At 38.2% G+C, this 21130-nt stretch overlaps 1 protein-coding gene across 1 annotated transcript in view; it reads right to left on the reverse strand.

Annotated features, from left to right (window-relative positions):
* SVEP1 (sushi, von Willebrand factor type A, EGF and pentraxin domain containing 1) overlaps positions 1-21130 on the reverse strand; it is a 189706-nt gene that overhangs the window by 124444 nt on the left and 44132 nt on the right. Inside the window, exons 6-9 of the mRNA XM_008587896.1 lie at positions 20465-20644; positions 11688-11867; positions 7977-8174; positions 5520-5638 (exon numbers count right to left, since the gene is read on the reverse strand). Coding sequence (XP_008586118.1) covers positions 5520-5638; positions 7977-8174; positions 11688-11867; positions 20465-20644 — 677 coding nt within the window. The remainder of the gene's footprint in view (positions 1-5519; positions 5639-7976; positions 8175-11687; positions 11868-20464; positions 20645-21130) is intronic.

Genomic DNA, 21130 nt, shown 5'->3' on the forward strand with positions numbered 1-21130 from the left:
ATCTCTCTCTACTCAGAGTTGGAAAGGTACTCCTGTTTTAAGGACTCAGGTGATTAAACTGGATTTACCTGAATAATCCAGGCTAATCTTCCCATTGCAAAATCCTTAGTTTAATCACATCTGTGAAGTCCCTTTGTTATGTGAGGAAACACATTCATAGGTTCTGGGGATTAGAACAAACGTATCTTTGGGGTGGTCATTATTCTGTTATCACACCAGCCCTGACCCTAGAGAAGCCAGAAACAGAAGGAATAAAAGTTCTTCCCTGGGCCGGCCCGGTGGCGCACTGTATAGTGAGCCGCTTGGGAAGCGCGGCGGCGCTCCCGCCTTAGGGTTCGGATCCCACATACAGACCGGTTACCACTCACTGGCTGAGCGAGGCGCGGGAGCAACACCGAGGGTTGCAATCCCGTTGCCGGTCCCCGGTCCGGTACGGGGGCAACACTGAGGGTTGCGATCCGTTGCCGGACACGGAAAAAGACAAAAGACAAAAAAAAAAAAGTTCTTCCCTGTCCAAGTCACTCAGGCCAGCTCTGCACTGCAGGAGGAAAAAGCTTTGAAGTGGATATAGGATTCAAATTTTTATTTAGATAGCTAGACTCTTCTTTTTAATCCTTGAAAGTGGGTTTTAATTACAGAAAGAAACTATTTGTATACTCCAAAGTAACCAAAACACGTGACTGGAAAAAAATAGCTATTCTCTACTGGTGCTTGTCCTAGTTCAGCTTGTTCAAAATGAGTTACACAACTAGAGTTTTGATCACATCGTATATATAATTTCGTATCCTGCTTTTCCACAAAGAAATTTCCCTTTTTGAAAATTGTGTTAGGGAATAATCAGAGATAAAGGCAAAGACTTAGTGCAAGGATGTTCACAGCAGCATCATGTTCTCTCCTTCCTTTCTTTTCTTACCCTTCTTCAGTTTCATGGTTTATTATTACAGTAAACTTTTTTTTTTGCCAATAGTTGAAACTGTCTTGCCTCTCTATTTTTTTCTTCAATGCTCTATACAGTAGTCCCCCTTTATCTGCATTTTCACTTCCACGATTTCAGTTACCCACAGTCAACTGTGGCCTGAGAACAGTACAGTAGAGTAAGATATTTTAAGAGAGGGAGCACATTCACATAATTTCTATTATAGTATATTGTTATACCTGTTCCATTTTATTATTAATCATTATTTTTAATCTGCTACTGTGCCTAATTTATAAATTAAGCTTTATTGCAGGTAGGCATGTATAGGAAAAAACATAGTATCTGTAGGGTTCAGTGCTATCCGTGGTTTCAGACATCCACTGGAGGTCTTGGAACATATCCCCTGTGGATAAGGTGGGACTATTGTATTGTAGAGAAAACCAGTTATCTACTTTTTTCATGCCTATGCCAGAGAATCATACCACTTCTGGAGAAATTCACAATAGTGCAGAAGCAGATTTATCTCTCTATAAGTTTGTAATCACCAAACTCCAATGGGCCTTCAACATTATCCAATAGTCCTACTGTATTTCTCTGGTCTGCTCTCTCTCCTCCTTGGAATGACTTTTTCAAAACTTCTTCCTTCTCCTCAAATTTCAAAGCTCCCTCAATTCCTTCAGTTATGCTTTGGGTATGACCACTTTCTGAAAAGGAGCCATACACAATGGATTCTCTCCTCTTTCCCTTGTATATTCAATTTCTCCATCGCCGCTGCTTCTTTCCATTGCTATTTCTACTCTTTTAAGCACATTCAAGCTCTTTCCCTTGTGGTAGGCTGCATAATGGTCTCTCAAAGATGTCCATGTTCTAATCCCTGGAAGCTGTAAATATATTAGCCTACGTGGCAAAAGGGATTTAGCAAACGTGACTGAATTAAGAATCTTAAAATGGGGATATTATCCTGAATAATCCAAGCGAACTCAATGTAATCACAGGGGTCATTGTTAGGAGGGAGACAGGAAAGTCAAAGTGAAAAGGAAAAGATGTGGTGATAGAAGCAAAGATCAGAGGAATGCAGCCATGGCCCAAGGCACGTGGTAGCTTCCAGAAGCTGGAAAAGGTAAGGAATGGATTCTCCCCCAGAGCGTCAGTAAGAAANGGGTAAGGGAGGAATTGGTAAAGGGCCACCAAAAACAATTACATCGTATAATGTCGAATATACTAATAATCCTGATTTGAGCACACAGGTATTGATATTCAACTTTGTACCCCACAGACATGTACAATCAATTACATTATGATAAGTAAATAAATAGATAAATAAACAAACCAGGAATACAAAGAGTAAGAAAGTTTAAAAGGCTCACTCGGAACACAGAGGAAAAATTGAGTACAAATCATGGAATATATAGTAGACACCGAGGACAGAAAGCAGAGACATAACATATGAATAGTTGGTGGTTTTGAAAAAGAAAATAGAATGAATGGAATAGGAAAAATACCCGGTGATAGAGAAGAAAACTTTGAGCTGAAGAAAGCTATAATTCTGCAGATAAAATGAACATTTGATGTACCAGGCAAAATTAATGAGGAGTAATCGTCACATAAACAAATCTCAGAAATTTCATGTACAATAAAAGACTCCCACAGCATTCTGGAAAAAAAAAATCAGATTACCTAAAAGGGGAAAATAACCACCCTACACCTTCTTCTTTTAGTTATTAAATGCCAGTCTGGAAATAAAAGATATTTTTGTACATGCAAAGGCTCTGTACAAATATCACCTATATATACTTTTTCTAATAAAAAGGATTTACAACATACCAAACAAGAGATAAATAGCAATAAATTCCTCACAAGTGTGGCAAGTCATGGTATGAAAAACTTCCAGCAAACACCAAAACTATGTAAACAAAGACTAAGTCTTTAAAATTGAGGTACATGTGTCTACTAAACAAAAAGATATCAAAGGTTATAGTTTTTGGAGAGGAATACATATAATGTAAAAACTAATAATTAACCAATACTAAATTGGGATAAAGATTTCAGATTAGACCATTAAAACCTAAAGTGGCTAAAAAGTTAAACTGATAATTTGCTCATTTTACTTGGAAGAGGCTCAATAGATAATCTGACTTTGTTTTTTATCACAGATAATTAGATAATGATAGGCTTGTGTATATTTTAAAACTTGTATTAAAAAGATCGTATATTCCTTCCACTTATAATTGCAGCGATAGTCCCAAAGCTGAAGAGTATGCAGGTTAAGTAATTCCATATTCTGAAGAGAGCCCCTAGGGATGGATAAGTCGCCAGGAGGCTTACACGCAAGTGGCTTAACTGGTTCTGCACTCTCAGCACTCACTGCCAGGCCACATTAGCAGGAAGGTTTTGTGGAAAAAGGAGAATTCACTTGGGTCAGCATTGGGACATTTGGGGAGGGTATGGGGAGGGTGACTGCCTCAAATCAAGTGGGCTGGGCTCCAGACACCATTCATAGAACATTGGGAGGGGTGGGGGTGTCTGCATACAGGACAGACTGGCATCCCATTCCCAGGCTGGATGTTGCTGGACAGTAGAAACCATAAATTTACCCTAACATGGGGAGTTCTGGGTGAGACTGACATCCAACCCTTGGAGTTTAGGGCTTATATGAATGTAGACAGGTACCTGCTTCTCTCCTGGTGAATGTTGAAGGCAGGAGGCTTGTTCAGGCAATATGGGCAGACTGGGAGGAGGGACGCTGTGACCATGGTCTGGTCTGCATTCCATTCTTTGGCATGATGAAGACAGGTAGGCCAAGGGGGAAGATAGAAGTACTTGAGTTGTTTTGCCTGTACCCTGTTCTGGAGGTTTTAAGAGGTTATGGGATGTATCACAGCGCCTGGAGCAGAGGGGGTGGGCAGAAGTGGTTCTGCCAGGACCTGCATCTCTGTGTCAGGGAGCTGCACAGGGTGGAATAGGTGTCCCTGCAAGGCCTCCTGTAGAATTTGTATATGGACTGAATGAGAGCCAAATGTTTGGATGCTTGCTTCTCAGAATGCATCAGCAATACAGAGAGGACAACACAGCATTAACTAAATGGAAGACTGAAACTTTCCTCAAAAATACTCCTTTCTCAGTTGTGTTAGTTCCTTATTGATGTCGTAAGAAATTCCTACAAATTTAGCAGCTTAAAACAATGCAAATTTATTATCTTACAGTTCTATAGATCAGAGATACTGATGGGTCTTACAGGGTTAAAATCAAAGTGTTAGCAGGGCTGAGTTTCCTTTGTAACTCAGTTTTAGTGTAGTATGTGACATACTCAACCTACCCCTTTGGCATAAAATGTTCTCTTTCCTTTAGCTTCATGAGAACAACCTCCTCCAGTCTTTTGCTCCCTTTATGTCTGATCACAATTTCATCTGCCCATTTCTTTAGTGCTGATCTTTCTCACGGTTTAATCTCTGTCACTCTCCTTAATCTGCACACCCACCTTGGCCAATCTCATCCAGTCCAGTGCCATCAGATGTAGTCTATATGATGACAATCTACAGATCTGTGCCTGTAACACCATCTTACTATTGAACCTCCTCTATGTGGCTCTGTTTGAATGGGTCCCATTTTAGTACATGTCTTTCCAAGGTGACCACATGGTTCAGTTTGAATGGAATGGGGGACTTTTCTCTCATTCAATGTCCGTGTTTATGAACATGAGACAGAGAATATATGTCCCACAGATTCTCAGGCAGTTGTTTGTTCTTCTTTGATCATGTGCAGTACATGGAAGCCTATAAGCCAGAGTATGCATGTCCTGCCTTTCTGTATCCACTCCTATTATGCGTGCAGAGCTTTTCTAAATGACCACACACTGTGGGATGCAGTGTATTACAGCAAATTCTCTCAGCTATACTGTGTTGTATAAGTTGAAATATTCAAGTAGCATGTCAAAAAGCAAATTACTGGGCTGGGGATTTGGGGCCCAGCCAATGGATATAATTCAGGCTGCATGAGTTGTGCATGAGGAGTGAATGCACAGAGGAGGTCCCGACTGGAAGAAACACACAATCCCGAACAATCAGCACTAGGTTATCTTGCAACAGGGAATGACAGCCTAGTTTATAAGTCAGTACAGCTTTTGAGATCCTGACTAACATTAGGTAGTGGAAATGAAGAAGGGTTTGCTGCTTCCTCCTTGATGCTGGCCGGGCTATTTTCTTCAGGTTAGCCAATAAGCAATCATTTTGGGCTCACATTTTAAAAGATATGTTCAAAAATAGAAATTAGGATTGATGCCACATCTTTTTTTCTTTTCTTTTCTTAAAAGACCTTCAGAAGCTAGTAAAGGGCAGAGAATTCTTAGTCAAGTAATGTTAATGGATACAACAATACAACAAATCCATGGAATGGAAAGTTTCCATTTTAGAGATTTTTATCTGAGATTTCTAGTAAAAAAACTCAAGGCTGATCATTCTTCTAGTAGTTGTGGCATTGACATTTACAAATAGAGCACATATAGAGAATTATCATTAGAGTGTCAGTAAATCTTCAATATCACACCTACTTGCCATATATTTAGAACCTATTTGAGAGAGGAGAGAAATATTTGCACAGACCTTACCTTTTCACCAGAGTTGTCTTTAGCTGTTGGGATTTGCCAGGTAATATTAGCAGAGTCTTGCTGTTCCTGAGTCTTCGCCTCTATGTCTTTGGGACAGGTGATTTGAGGAGGCTCTACATCTGACTCAGAAAATACATAAATCAATTAATACACTGATATGTAATTCTAACTCATTTAAAAAAAGAGGTAAAAATCTAGTTATGACCCACTTTTTACATCCCAACTACTGATTGGTTTAGAATATGCAACTGACTTCCCGATAATTTATCTTAGCATGGCTTATGAGGCCCTGCCTGAAATGGTACCCGCTGACCTCTTAGCCCCATTTCTTACAGTTCTCCTCCTGGAACTCACTCTCCACATTGAATTTCTGTCAGACCCATGAAACCTCCATGGTCTTTCTTTTATCTGGGCATTTGTCCATGTTCTTTTTTTATTTTTTCCAATTTTATTTAATTTATTATTGCGGGGTGCAGTGCGTTGTTTCAACACATGCATAATCAATACGTGCAATGATTCACTGAGGGCAGATAGCAAAGTTTTGTACCTGTTAGTCCACCACTTCTCTTACCACTGCCCAAGTTGTTTTGTTTACCTGAATTAATGTCCTTTCCCCCCTTTCTCTGGCTTTCCCCATCCATGCAAGGTGCTTGCTCCACAAGTTCCCACGGCCCTGTGAACTTCCCAACCATAAAACTCAACACACCATTTTAAAGTTGAATTTTCTCTTCCAATAGAATTTAAGTTCTTTAAAGGTCAGGATATCTCTTGTCCTATTGTCTTATATAGTGACTGGTATAGAATAGGAGCTTGATAATTTTTTTTGATTGAAATAAAGAAATTAACAGAAAAAAATGAATGTTGACTGGGACAGAAAGGAAATATACTTGAACATGAGGCTGTCAAGTAGAATTAACTGGTACTGAAATGAACTGTCAAAATAAACAACACATTAAAGTCAATGATATCTTTTTCCAAGTGACACTTTACAGAAATTGAATTAAATGTGATAACATTACACAGATCCACATCGTTCATAGTAGAGCAAAGCTAATTACATGATATAATACATTCTTTATTTTAAGTTGTTAAATTAGGTGTTCCATAACTTGCAGCTAAATTGATTTCACTGTGTCTCACATCTTCTTGTTTCTTTAAAATTGTATTCAATTTACATGTTCTTTTTCTCAGAGCGGTTTATATTTAAGCAGTGTTCCCCCACAAAGATGTATAGTAGCCTATTGACTCTAAAAGTCTAAAAAAAAAGTATTTTATTTTTCATTTATACTTAGATAATAGCTTGACTGGCTTTGTAATTTAAAGTTTATATTTATTTTCTCTGGACACTGCTACCTTTCTTTGTGATATTTAGAGCTGTAAATGAGTAGTGTGATGTGAACCAGAATCTTGTTTTTTTGGTGCAATTTCTCTTTCTCTATGGAAATTTATTAAAGATTTTCTCATTTACTTTGCACTTCAGAAATTTCACAAAGAGTCATGAAAGTATGAAAGAAGAAATTTCACAAAGAATCATGAAAGTATCTTTCACAAAGAGTCATTAAAGTATTCCTACCCAACACTCAGGGGCTATTCTCCGTCTAAAGGTTCAAGCCTTTCTGTAGCTCAGTGAAATTTTCTTCTACTGGTAGGAAAATTCTTCTCCCTCATCCCTTTTCCTCTCTCCTTCTGGAACTTCCTATTAAACCTACATTAGGGTTTCTTGATCTCTCATTGTTATACCTTAACTTTCATCTTTTTGGTTTGATCAATTGGGATATTAAAGTTCATGTTTATTATTAGCTCTCCATTCTGAAGGAACTCTGTTGTTTCCTTCAAATCACTAATAGGGTTTTCAACAACATCCATTCTATTTTTTTTTTTTTTTTGCCCTTCTCTTAGAACTATTTATGATACTTTTACTTCTAAGATTATTATTAGCTCTCCATTCTGAAGGAACTCTGTTGTTTCCTTCAAATCACTAATAGGGTTTTTAACAACATCCATTCTATTTTTTTTTTTTGCCCTTCTCTTAGAACTATTTATGATACTTTTACTTCTAAGATCTCTTGCTTGTTTTCAATACCTCCGTTTTCATAGCAGACTGCTCTGGCTGCGGGGAAAATGGGAATGTCCTCTTGTGACTGTAATGGAATGCAGGTTCCAAAGTGCATTTTGAAATTCCTCAGAGATTTTCATCTTCTGATGCAAAATTTACCTGATTTCCAGATCTAATATTATCCTTATTTTTCTATTTCTCCTGTCATTGACTGGCATTTTGTAAATGGATTTTATAAATCCACTATTTTGAATCAGAATTCCTCATAGCACATATGGGAGCAAAACCTAACATTTTGTCATGGACTTGCTGTAAAAGTTGCAAAGAGGGATAGTCCTACACTGCACCATATGTCATTATTTAGGAATTTGGTTTCCAACATGACCAATGTAGCAACCTACCTTTACACATGGCTGTCTGAACTTTGGCACTCCATTTTCCAGAAGTGGTACATCTCACTTCTTCTCTGACTCCAGATAAAATGAATCCTTGGTGGCAACTTAGCTGACAAATTGTCCCAGGTTTGGCTGGCTGCTTGCCACAGTTTGGGGGGGATAGGATGACACCCTTGGGCTTCTGAAAGGTGGAGCAATGGCGCTCTGTTATAGGGAAATGAGAGAATGTTATTTGCTTTTCCACAAATTGGAAACACCACAGATTTTCTTTACCCAAGAAAAATACAATTGTGTTGCCTTGGGATTGACATAAATTGCTAAATAATAACTATATGACACCGAATGTATGATGTATTGTAAATAATGCTAAACTATACCTCTTTAGTGACATCTTGTTATTTTGCCACTGTATTAAAACTTTGAAAACCTTCTAACTAATATTTTAACTAAAGCTGATTGTGACTTTTATCATTGGCTTGAAGCACCTTCATTTGGTTTGCAGAATATAATATAGATTTGAAGTATAAAGTAGTAAATTTGTTTCCATCTTTCATGGATTAAGTGATACATTCAGCTATCAGTCCTTATTTTTTGAGATTTTTGGTGCTATCTTAAAGCAAGCACATAATGATGAAACTTTTATACTCTCCCTAAAATCACCGTGTTATAATTAGGGCCTTGAGTCTTAGTATTATCTTCTGCATAGACAAAGAATAGCAGAAAAATTAGGCAGAAAACAGAATGAAAAATCAAGGCTAAGACTTAGTGCAGGGTGTGTGTGTGCATGTGTGTGTATGCACTCATATGCACATTTGTCTGCGGTAGTAGAGATTCTACTGGCAGTATTGCTCACATCTTTAGTCTATACTTCCCATATAATAACACCTAACATTTATTCAGCAGCTACTGTGTTCCAGGCATTATTCTCAGTGATTAACTCACTTAATTCTGTGCAGTAAGGAGTATTGTTATTACTCCCATTTACAAATAAGAGAATTGAGAATACTAGTAACTTTCCCGAGGTCATCCAGCAGGTAAGTGGCAGAACCTGTGGCTTCTAAACACTCTATGATCTTGCTTCCTCCCTGAAATAATTTCTTTGAAAACTCTGAGCCGACAAAAGCCATTTTTTTCTGAGAAATTGGTTTGACACTTTATTTTTGCACAATGTGAGCCACATGCATGCCCAGACTTCCTGTTCTGCTTTGATCAACAAGAAAATCACAGCCAAATTTGTGATTCAAATATGACTCTGTAGGACTCAATATTTTTTATTTAGGGCTGGCCTTGTATAAAATAAGAAAATTACTCTTTTGGCTGTCAAACTTGTTGAAGATTTTATTCCCTTTTTTATTGCTTATTTATGGTACTTTGGGAAAACATGTCTTTAATTTTTATACAGTCTAATCTACTGATGTTTTTCTTCTTAAAGTATTATATTGCTTTTATGCTTACTAAGTCCTGAGATTGGTTAGCGTTCACTTATATATATTAACTATATTTTCTTTTAGGTTTTAATGGTTTTATTTTTTACTTTTTATTTGAAAACCTATGAAGAATTTATTTCAGTGTGTGGAGTGAATTAAAGACATATGAAAATTTTATTTTGTTTGTTTTGTTTTTTTCCAAGGACCTGGTCAATTTTCCTGTGGGAGTAGCTGAATAATTTTTTTTTTTTTTTTGTCAACTGTCCTGTGATGCTTCCTTAATAATACATGAAACTTGTAAGTTTCAAGATCTATTCAGTCCCCTTGATCTCTACGGCAATCCTTGCATACTCAATTTTTGCAGCTTTAGTATATATTTTAAAACCTGGTAGAACTACTTTCTTTTCACTATTCCTATAACTCTTCTTTTTAAAACTTACTTTGGTGATTTTTCACTGAATATTCTTCTGGACAAACCGTGAATTCACTTCCTAATTCCAAAAAGGGGACAAAAAAGAAAATGCTTTCTAGGCTATTGAATGAGGTTGCATGTCACCTATTCATATATTTGGAGAGAACTTAACATTATGATAACATTTTATATAAATATTAAAATGCTCTTTTTGTCTCTCAGTAACATTTTCTAGTTTGTTTAATACAGGTTCCACACATTTCTGTTTAAAGTTATTCTGATACATTATACATTTTCTATGGATCTTTTGAATGTGATTTTTCACCTTATTCTGTTTATCATTGTACATAGAAAAGTTGTTTATTTGATATTCCTGATGAGTTTAATGAACTCTCATTTTTTTAGTAAATTCATCCTATTTTTTAGGTAGACATGTAATGTACAAATTATGATGGTTTTGAATTCTAATAGCTCTAATCTCATTATTCATTACAAAAGCTAAAGCTTAGAGAACAAAATCAAACAATATGGATGACTCTGAGCTTTCTTTACTTTTTTTCAGTTTTAATAAGACTGTCTATATTGTTTCTCCATAAGTGACTACAAGTTTAACATTTTGTATGATGTCAGAGTTATCAATATGTTTCCTAAAATTTTATTGAAAAGATGTTTTAAATGATAATGAATGTATTTTTATCTTCTACTAAGCAACCGTACAATTTTTTAGTACTTGTTATATTAAAGCAATTTATTATATTGATGTATTGCTTAATTTTAAACTCTTCTTGCATTTCTATGATAAACTTTACTTGTCTGAGTAGACCATTCTTTTGAATGTGGATTGCTAGTATATTTGCTATCATGGTTATACAAAAAGGTTGGTATGTAGTTTTTATCTTTTTTTGATAATAGTTGTCAGGTTGACAACAAAGTAATAATTGTTTGATAATCTAAACTGGATAGCTTTCCATTAGTTGGGCCACATTATATGGTAGGAGACTTACTGTTTTTTAAAAGTTTAAAGGAATTTCTTTTTATTGATCCCTCTGTCATTTTTGGAGGAATAATTAATACTGTGATAGCATTTTCAATTTCTTTATGAGTAATTGTACATTTGAATTTCTACTCTTTTTCTTGAATCATTTAGGAACTTACATTTTCTTATAAATAATAGGTAATATCAAGAGTTTTCAATTTATGTGAGCAGATTTATGCATTGTTTTATTATTCTTTTAAAAACCTCTGACCTCTATACTTTGTAATAGCTTCTCAGAAAAATTCTATTTTTGCATTTTTCTCATATTTTAAATTTTATTTTATTATTTTATTTAAAGATTTCCCTCTTAACCGTTTTACTGCATCCCATTTCTCTTTTAAGTTTACTTTTCTTTACTGCCCATTAATGTTATGTCTTTCTTTTAATTTTCCTTGTGATTGTTCTTTTCCTAACTTTTCAGCTAAATGTTTAGTTATTTTTATTTGTTCCTATTTAATAATAAAAGAATTTTTAAGATTAACTGGTTCATAATTTTGTCCTTTCATCAACAAGGTAAAGGTAAATCATATTTACTAAAGCAAGGGAATTATGCAGCATTTGCTTTTATAAAAAAAAACCCAACCAAATTAGCCCCAACTAAAAAAAAAAAAATTGCCATTTGAAGCTGTAAACATCAGTGAGTTGGAAAGTTGAATTCAGTGTAGAAGTCTTTTTCAGTGGAGAGGAATAAAAATACATGTGTTTATGTTTGCATAAAACCATGCATCTGTATACATAGATGTGTATTTATATTCATTATGAGCCAGTGTTTGTTTCTAGGTGTTCACAGAATACTGAAGAAATCAGAGAGCAGAGGAGGTGAATGCCTTCCAGGAACTTACCCACACACCGGGGTTCTGGACCATCCCACTGGCTGTTTCCTTGACAGGTAAGCTTAGCGCTTCCTTCTAGTCTGTACCCTTCTTCACAGGTAGCCAAACACGTTGTCTTGTAGGACATTTCCCCCGTAGAACAGCGGATTCGTCCGTGCTTGGGCTGGCGGAGATGGGGGCATGTTCTCACTATATAAAATGAAAACCATTAGATCACATTTTACTAAATAAGGACAAAAATAATAATTCTAAGTTTGAGAATGCCCACACATGACAAGCAAGAAAATTTCCTTTCTTTAAAATGGCAAAGAATAAATAACACACCACCATTTTTTGAGTTATTACAGAACAATTAAAAACCTATGTTTTAACAAACGCATTGTCCAAACAATATCACTATGTGCAGCCCACTGCCCACAGGTGGGAAACTTGAACTGCCTAGGGGGTCTGGCCCTAAACAGAGGATGATAGCTATAGACTGAGGGTAGTGGACAAGGGGAGGTACCTGCAGACCACAGCTGGGCCTTTGCTGTGATTTTCCAGGCTACATTCCAACAATAGGAAGGGGTCTTTTCCAGGACAGAAATTTCAAGTTCATGGTCAACTCGGTTCTCAGATCTCATAGGCATCTCTTGGGCCTTTTAATGATCCCAGCTTCTGCAAATCTGCTCAACTCCTGCAGTCTTAAATTCTAGTATTCAACTCGCTGGGTACAACTCTGGTCCTTCTAGCTTTTTCATTCCTTTCTTCCCACGCACCTACTGCAAATCCTAGTTCATGATGCTAATCTTGACTTATGCATTAACATCAGTTTGTTTTTGCTGCTGTGGCAGAGAATGCAAGTGGCCTGCTCCACAGCCATTCTTCCCAGTTTGATTCAGCATAGTAATATGCCCAGCTAGAAAATTACGACTCTCCACCTCCATCACAACTAATGAGAGGCAATGAGATACAGCTGGAATTGTGTGAGACTTCTGGGAAAGCTCTTTAGAGGGGACTGTCTCAATTGAGAGATTACTTCTGTGCCGTCCCCTCTCCCTCCTTCTTTCTCTTGCAGTACAGGTATGAGGGATTGTACCCCAGCATACTACTGTATATTCATAGACTAATATAGGAAAGATTCATGCACTGAGATAGTAGAGCCTGGGTCTTGGATGACAATGGAGCTATCACACCAGCTTTGTATTACCTACTTTGTCCCTTTAGATAAATAAATCCTCAATTGGCTTAAACATTGTTATTCGAGTCTTTGGTATTCGTAGCTGTACACAATTCTTAGTTCCCTCTGCCCAGCATCCACTCACTTTTCCTTTGTCAATTGTCTAGGGAAAGATCTTTCCCCTCTCTCAGACCATGGGATCTGTGTGCACTCCAACCATGGTCAGGGGTAGAGTATGTGGCCCAGGACCACATTCTCTTGGTCTGAGAAGTGAGCAGGTACAACTGGTGACAAGGTTTTTTTTCTCTATTCTCTTTGAACCAACCATGAGAGAGCAACCAGAAGGGTATTCACTAGCCATTGATGCTGGAAATGCCCCTGTGCCCGAGCTAGCCTCAGTACCACCATCAATAGAAGTGTTGTGGGGTGTCCAGAGAAACCTGCATTTCCCCAGTTCTACCACCTCTGATGCTCCAGCCTCAACACTACATCGGAGAAGCCACAGGCAGGCACCTGGACTGCTCCTGCCTCTGCAGGTTCCCAGACGATGTCTGTGCTCAGAGTTCTCCTGGCAAGATTCCTTCACCGCTCAGCCCACCCAAACCCCAAAATGTGTCTTAGAGCCCATTTCAATTAATTTCATTCTGCCCTATATTCCTGTTCATGACAATCTCTTAGGAAGCTAAAGGCTCCAAGGTCATCCCTCATCTACCAGAGTTATCCCCACACAGCTGTGACCCAAATCTAACCCCACAGACCCTTGCACCTGCCCCCCTGGAATACATACCCAGCCTTCAGTAAATCCCCTCATATTCTAAATGTCCCTTTTGGACTTTTCCTCCACTTTCTTATCCTAATCAAAACATACTGTCTCCTATAGATGGGGCCTGGAGATCAGAGAGGTGTCTTGGTTGTTCCTTATTGTCTCCCAGATCATTCTCTCTCCTCCTTTCCTACAAACCTCCAGTTCCTTTGAAATATAATATCATATATACAACACCCTTTTTTCAATTCTCTCTCTCTCTCACACACACACACACAACTTAGTGATTTCATTATCTATGTAGATGATCATTCCAGTATCCTGGAGTCAGATTTTTGACCTCCTCTTCTTCCATGACCATTTCTTTTGCCCTGCCTCAGTCTCCCTACTGCTCCTTGCCATATCTTCTAGACCTTGCAGCCACCAATGCAAGTATTATACTCTCTGACAATCACCTCTTATCTTCCTGGATCACTCCTTCAAGTGCTTCAGCTCCATCAATTTCTATACCCTAGTGGAGCCACTGATCTATTGTGTGCTCCTCTTTAGAGAAGATCATCTCTAAAGAGCTTATGCTTTTTTTTCACCTCTTATCTTCCTGGATCACTCCTTCAAGTGCTTCAGCTCCATCAATTTCTATACCCTCGTGGAGCCACTGATCTATTGTGTGCTCCTCTTTAGAGAAGATCATCTCTAAAGAGCTTATGCTTTTTTCCCTACATTTCTTTTCCTCTAGTTCTAGCTTAGACTCCAATTCAGGGGATCCAATCAGCAGAAGAAGGGAGGAGAGAAAAGAAGAAAGGAAAATGGGAGAATATGGGAGGGGAGAAGAAAGGGAAGAGAAAGGAAGGGGAAAGGTAGGTAGAGAGGAAGAGGGGGGCAGGGGACAAGAGGAAGGATACTGGGGGGAAGAGTGCAGGGAGAGGAGGGGAAGTCAAGGAGCAGGGGAGGAGGGAAGGTAGGGGGAGGGGAAAGAGTAGAAGAGGGGGAAGGAAGATGGGGAGGCTGTCCAGACCAATGGAAAATACACCCTTTCAGTCAGATGGCAGGTACATTCCTATCGTGAACAGAGATATGGAGAGAAAAAGAGAGTGGATGCCTGCTGAATATGCCAAATGATGGGCATACATATCCATTTTGCTAGGTTAGAGGTGTAATCCTACAAGCATTAAGCATTGCACAAAAAACACAAACAACCCCTGAAAAAGGGCAAAGTTCAGTTTCCTCTCAGAATGCACTTCTGCAACACTAAAGGCCACAAGACAATATAGCAACCTCTAAAGAATTTTGAACAAAATATTTAGGATTCAGGTATTTTGTTGAGACTCTGGGGGAGATATAGTTTTCTTTCTTCTACTTTTCCGCATTTTCCATTTTTTCATACCAGGTATATATTTATTTATGATAAAAATACAACTTTAAAATAACAGGAAAGGAAGCCGAGGCAAGATTTCAAGTGCATATTCAACTGAGGTTGCTGACAGAATCTATTCTGCAGGAACCTATTTGAATGATATTAGTTGGCAGAGCATAAATATTGAGTGCATTAAATATGTTTAGGATTGCTTACTCCACCGAGAAAATTCAAGAATTAGGTTAGAAGTTAAACTGTAAGCTCTAGCTTCTACCATTGCTGGTGTGGTTTGGGCTGAAGTCAAGTACTAATGAAAAATGAATAAAAGAAATATTCTGTCTTTCATATTTTGATCTTTATTGAGTGCATCCATCACTTAAATAGCATCTTCACTGAGTGTGTCTACCAAGAGCATAGAAATATTTTGCCTTCTGCATTTTGAATTTTATTGAATGTGTCCATCATGTGTAGCACAATGCCAAGAGCCAGATGGGATTAAAAGGCAAATATGATAAATTCCTATGATGAATTTGTATAAAATATGGAAAACAATATTAAACAACTGTTTTTGGCTTTAATAAACTGCTGAAATTATGCCAGCTTTCCCAACCCAAGGTGAAATTGATTTGCAACATCTCTCAAGAGTACTGATGATAAATTAGAGTTGGTGCCTCACACAGATGCAAATTATATTGCTTCACAAATGTTGGTTTTAATAAACTTTCATTGTTCCTCAGGGAAAATAAACTATATGCAATAATTCCTATGTAGTCCTTAAACATTTTGCACTCTTTTTCACTCAAGAATGAACATTTATTACCATTTTAAATAGGAACACACTTTTTTTATTAGTTTCAACTTAAAAAAATTTTTTTCATACTAACAAGCTGAAAAATCTTGCTAGTAATGTTTCTTCACTGACATTCATATTAGAGCAATCCATAAATATTTATTTAGTCTGTTTTAAAAAACAGCTACTTTTTTCTAAGAGAACAATTTACTTTGTAGTAGACAATGTAAGAACCTACTCTGGCTCCCATCTTAAAGACTAATCAGATTTTCTTCCCAGACATGTTTCCTGTCAACCAAATTCTGTCAAATTTTGATAGCATCTATTACTGAAAATTAAATAAATCTGACATTCAATGTAGGGTTCTCATTGTTTGAATCTTTCTTCATATTTTTCTAGTTATCATCGAGAAACCACAAAAGAACCCTTCTTTGGAAGAAAACGCATAATTCAGATGAAATTGAAAATGAATATACGTACTTTATGAAGGGTGCCTATGAGAAATAAGAATAAAATTTACCAATTATTATTCAACATTACAAAAACATTAACAATGTAACACAAAATTTGTAAAAGGCTTTCAATTTTATACTGGTCTTTCATTTCTGCCTCAATCTTAGAAAGATTTTTAAGAAAAAATAACATAATTAAATTATTCACTGTCCTTATAATTAGATTTGTAAAAAAAATCACTTCCTCCATATTACCACCCTGAAACAGAAATTAATCCCTACCAATTGCCACATTTCATTGAATGCCACGTATCCTAATTGTAAGACACATTGTTTTACGTGCCACTAATAAAGAAGCAAAAGTACCAATGAAAGGATTTACTGATTTTAAGGTGCATTTCAATTTTAGAAGTGTTAAAATGTGGGGGGGAAATGTGCTTTAGATTTAGTGAAATATTAGGGAAGGGCCTGAGTCAGTATCTTGACTCAGGACAACTCTGTACACTGGTAAGTTAGGTAGTGGCTTTGGTGGTGAAGTTGAAGGGATCTCAGGAAGATCCACGGTCCTGTAGCAACTCTCCCACTCTGACTAAAATTATTTAATTTATATCAGAATAGCAACTGAAAGTACATATGTGTAAAAGAAAACAAGCACGTTTTTTAATGGGAAGTGACAGAAGCAGGCTATCCATGTCCGCATTTATCAATATGTGTATTTGTTAAATTCAAGTTTTCATTTATTCACCAGAGGTTTAATCAAGGATTGAGGGGAAAAAGATACAGTCTGAGCTCATAGTGATTTCACAGTGTTGCAGAGGTGATAGATATGTTCATTGACAATAAACGTAAGTATGGTGGTTTGAATTATAGTAAGTTGGTTAAACTGGGAAATACGTTGGTCAGAACCCTCTTATTGTGCTCTCAAGTTAGAGGAGGTCAGAAGAGGAACCAGATCTAGATTTTGGAAGGCAGACGTGAAGCAGTGGTCACTGCAGTCAGATTCAGTGATGGGCAAATACAGGGATGCCCAGTGCAGTCCAGCTTGTCTCTGTTTGCCTCCATTCCATGTCCCGACTGCTGATCCTGTTGACGAATGGTGGCCCCATGTTCACCGCCACTTTCTTGGCTGCAGAGCCACAGGAGCGTGGCTACACAGAGGCAAAGCTTCTCTTAGAACTCCTGACACATTTCTCCTTTGCGGTTCCACCTCAACAGCTGGTGGGGCTTGGTTTCTCAGGTTGAGCTGTCAGGAACTCTGATCCTTCAACTTCTCTTCTGGAACTTCAGTATCCATGCTCCTTCTAAAATTGTGTAAGGTCCTATTCCTGAAATAAATCCCTTATCCCATGACATGCATGGTGACTGTGCTTCCCTGGCTGACTCTGGAACACACAGCATAAGGGCTAGCATGGGGGAAGGACAGGTCTGCAGACACACATGCAGAGGTCACCCCATTCAGGCTGAGGAGGCTGACAACTGCGAGGGTGTATGAGGACCAAGAGAAAAGGCAGGGCAATCGGACAACGGAGGCTGTGGCAACAGCTCGCCAAGGGATGGCTTCCAGAGAGGGCATGGCCATTTCTTGGGGCTTCAGTGTAGGATGCAAGGCTTGGGGATAGATGCTGGAGGCTAGAGAGGGAGGCGCTGGATCTTTCCCTAAATGGGTAGTTGACCTGCTTTTCTCATGCTTTGGAAGGCCCCTGAGTGGAAAGTTAAAACGTAATATTTCCCACCCTCTCCCGTGAGGTATTTGGAAAAGGGGTAGAGACTTTACAAAGAACTTATAGCTCTGACTTTACAGGCATATACTTTAGAAGTATTCTATGATTAATTTTGCAGACAGAGTATGTGGGTTTTTACAGTATGACTCTGCATGACTAAAAATGCCTTTCCTTTGCCTTGACACATTGACAGTAGCTTGTCTGGTTTGGAAATTTAGTGTTTAATTTTTTTTCCCTCAGAATCCTGGGAACATAGTTTTCTAACATTAAGAATGGGTCATAAAGGGCCTAAGGCTAGTCTGATTCTCTTTTCTTCGTAGGTAATGTTATTTCTAACTATGAAAGACACAATTTTCTATTTTTCCAGGGCATTCACAAATTTCACTAAGATTATTTCCAGACATGGATCTGTCCTTAATATTTGTTTTCTGGCCCTCACCAAGTGATTTTAAACTGAATATCAAAGATTTTGGGTGTGTATACTTTCAAGATTTCAGCTTGGGGATGTATTCTTTGATCTTCTATTAGTGTGTCTCTTCCACTCCATTCTCACTGGATCCCAGATGAGAAGAGCCTGTTTTCGGTGATTATTCTTGCGTCACTTTATTCTTTCAAAATTTCTTTTTTTTGAAATTTTCTTTGAAATTTCTTTGAATTTTTGCTACATTTTTGGACACATTTCTTGAGCTTGGTGTCTAATTTATTAATTTGGCTATCAACTATGTCGATTCATGTGTTAGCAAATTTTTTTTTTTTTTTTTTTTGCACCTAAGAAATCTTGCTCTCAAATTTCTCCCATTTCTTGGAATCCTGGTCTTATTTAGCAATGTAACTGCCTTTGAATCTCAGTGATTCTATTTTTCCCCCTTTTCTGTTAGAGCTCCTATGTTCAATTTGCTCCTTGACTTTTGGGGACCTGATTTAGGCCAATTCATACTTACAGATAGGCTCAGTATTGGTAGTTGATAAATACAAACAATGCATGTCTCCTGGGCTTCGAGGTTGGCTTCCCTTATGCGTATGGGAGCCAAGAAAAGAGGAGACAGAACTCCCTTCCCTACTCCAGCGATTTGAGTGATTTGTGGGGTTGTGAGGTGTTTGAGCAGTCACATTTTCAGCAAAGTGTTTTGCCAAAGGATGTCTAGGGGATATGGTAGAGGTTAGGTTGCTAGATTCAGCAACAAACAAACAAACCAGGATACCCAGTTAAATCTGAATTTCAGAAAATCAACAAATAATTTTTTTTACTATAAGTAGGCTCCAAATCTTGCATGAAACTTGCACTAAAAATTATTTGTTGTTTATTTGAAATTCATATTTAACTGGGCATCCTATATTTCATCTGGCAACCATAGCTAGGGGGTGAATACTGTACTGAGAGGCTTCGTGGGCAGGGATTCTGGTGGAGGTCCTCAAGTCCTTTGGCTTGTTCCCTTCTTGCCTTTTCTTAGGTCACCTTCTCTTCCAAACCTACTTGTGAAACCTTAGGAAGTTGGCTGTGTGACAGTTTTAAGAAGTAAGAATGTAGGTACTGGAGCTGGCAAGTGGAGGTAAATTGATGTACTATTCTGTTTGTTGTTTCTCTGTATTTGATGCGGGGGCCTCAGGTACTACCTGTGGTACTGCTTCCCTTTTCTACTGGCCTGACTAGGCTCTTTGGAATTTCACTTTAGCAAATTCTCCACTTTCTATAGCATGTTGTTTACCCCAAGTGAAGGCTGGAGATATACAGTTGGCTGACTCCTTTTGCAGGATATTAGTGTGGTTCCCAAAGTCTTGCAACCACAGTTAGCATCAAAGCCCTGTGTAGTGGATTGAATTATGTCCCCCCAAAATTCACTGGAACTTGAATTGTGTTCCCCAATTTTTATGTATTAGAAACTTGACCCCCACTGTGACTGTTAAGAGGGAAGGAAATCCTATTATGGTAATTGAAAGGTGGGGCCTTGAAGAAGTGATTGGGTTGTAGGACCGTGCAGTAGTGAATGGATTTAAAAATGGTGGTAATGGGTGTGGTTTGGAGGACTTTAAAAGAAGAGGGGTGTTGTCTTTCTTGCTCTCTCTGCTCTCTCTGCTTCCACCATCTTGCAATATGAGACCCCTGGGTCACTGTTGCCACCACCAGATGGATTTTGGACTTCCCAGCCTCAGAAACTGTAAGCAATGAACTTCATTTGCTTCATAAATCACCCAATTATGTGTATTTTGTTGTAAGCAATTGAAATGGACTAATCCACCCTCACTGATTATTCAAAAACTCGTCTTGGCTGCTTGAAATTTGGGGCTTGGGGAACCTGTCCATTGACTTCCCAGGCAGGCCTTTTCTTTGCTTGTTCATAAAAAGAACATAAAAGGAATACTTTATGATGATGTGGTCAATTGAACTTGGCAGTTCTGACTTCAAACTTCCTATAATTTTTTTCTTTTCTGTGGTCTGTGGTCTACGAAATCAGAAAAGAAACAAAGATCTAACAGGTTCATTAGAGATTAAATGAAGGAAATCAAGCAAGACAATCAATAAACAATGGGAATTGGCAGTTTGCATACCTCTGCAGGAGCTCTCTGAACCAGACCACAAACCACTGGGTAGACACAAGAAGATGCTGCTTCCCACGAGGTCAAATCCAGGGTGACATCGGACCCCACAGGCTGCATTGAAGTGGTTGTGGCAAGTGTTTTGGATAAAGTAACCATTTTCAGGAGGCTTCAGGGCAGGGCAGTGGACAACTAACATTTACAGAAATAAAATCAAAAAGCAAAGTTAGCCTTTGTCTGTGAATCTTTCTTTCTTTGCTTAAGCAGACATTTTATACAAACATCTCAATTCCTCACAGCATCTCCATTTACTGCGTTTGAATTTTTAGGTGTGTATTTGGAAGACTCCTATTAGTAGGTATTTACTTCCAATTAAATTTTAAATACAGACTAAGTATTTTTTTTTTTTTTTGTCTTTTGTCTTTTTTCCGTGTCCGGCAACGGATCGCAACCCTCAGTGTTGCCCCCGTACCGGACCGGGGACCGGCAACGGGATCGCAAGCCTCGGTGTTGCTCCCGCGCCTCGCTCAGCCAGTAAGCGGGAGCTGGTCTGTACGTGGGATCTGAACCCTCGGACGGGAGCGCCGCCGCGCTTCCCAAGCGGCGCACTATCCAGTGCGCCACCGGGACGGCCCAGACTAAGTATTTTTTTTTTTTTTTTTTTTTTTTTTTTTTTTT

The sequence above is a fragment of the Galeopterus variegatus genome, unplaced genomic scaffold (genome assembly GCF_000696425.1).
Source record: "Galeopterus variegatus unplaced genomic scaffold, G_variegatus-3.0.2 Scaffold4581, whole genome shotgun sequence".
NCBI classification, from domain to species: domain Eukaryota; kingdom Metazoa; phylum Chordata; class Mammalia; order Dermoptera; family Cynocephalidae; genus Galeopterus; species Galeopterus variegatus.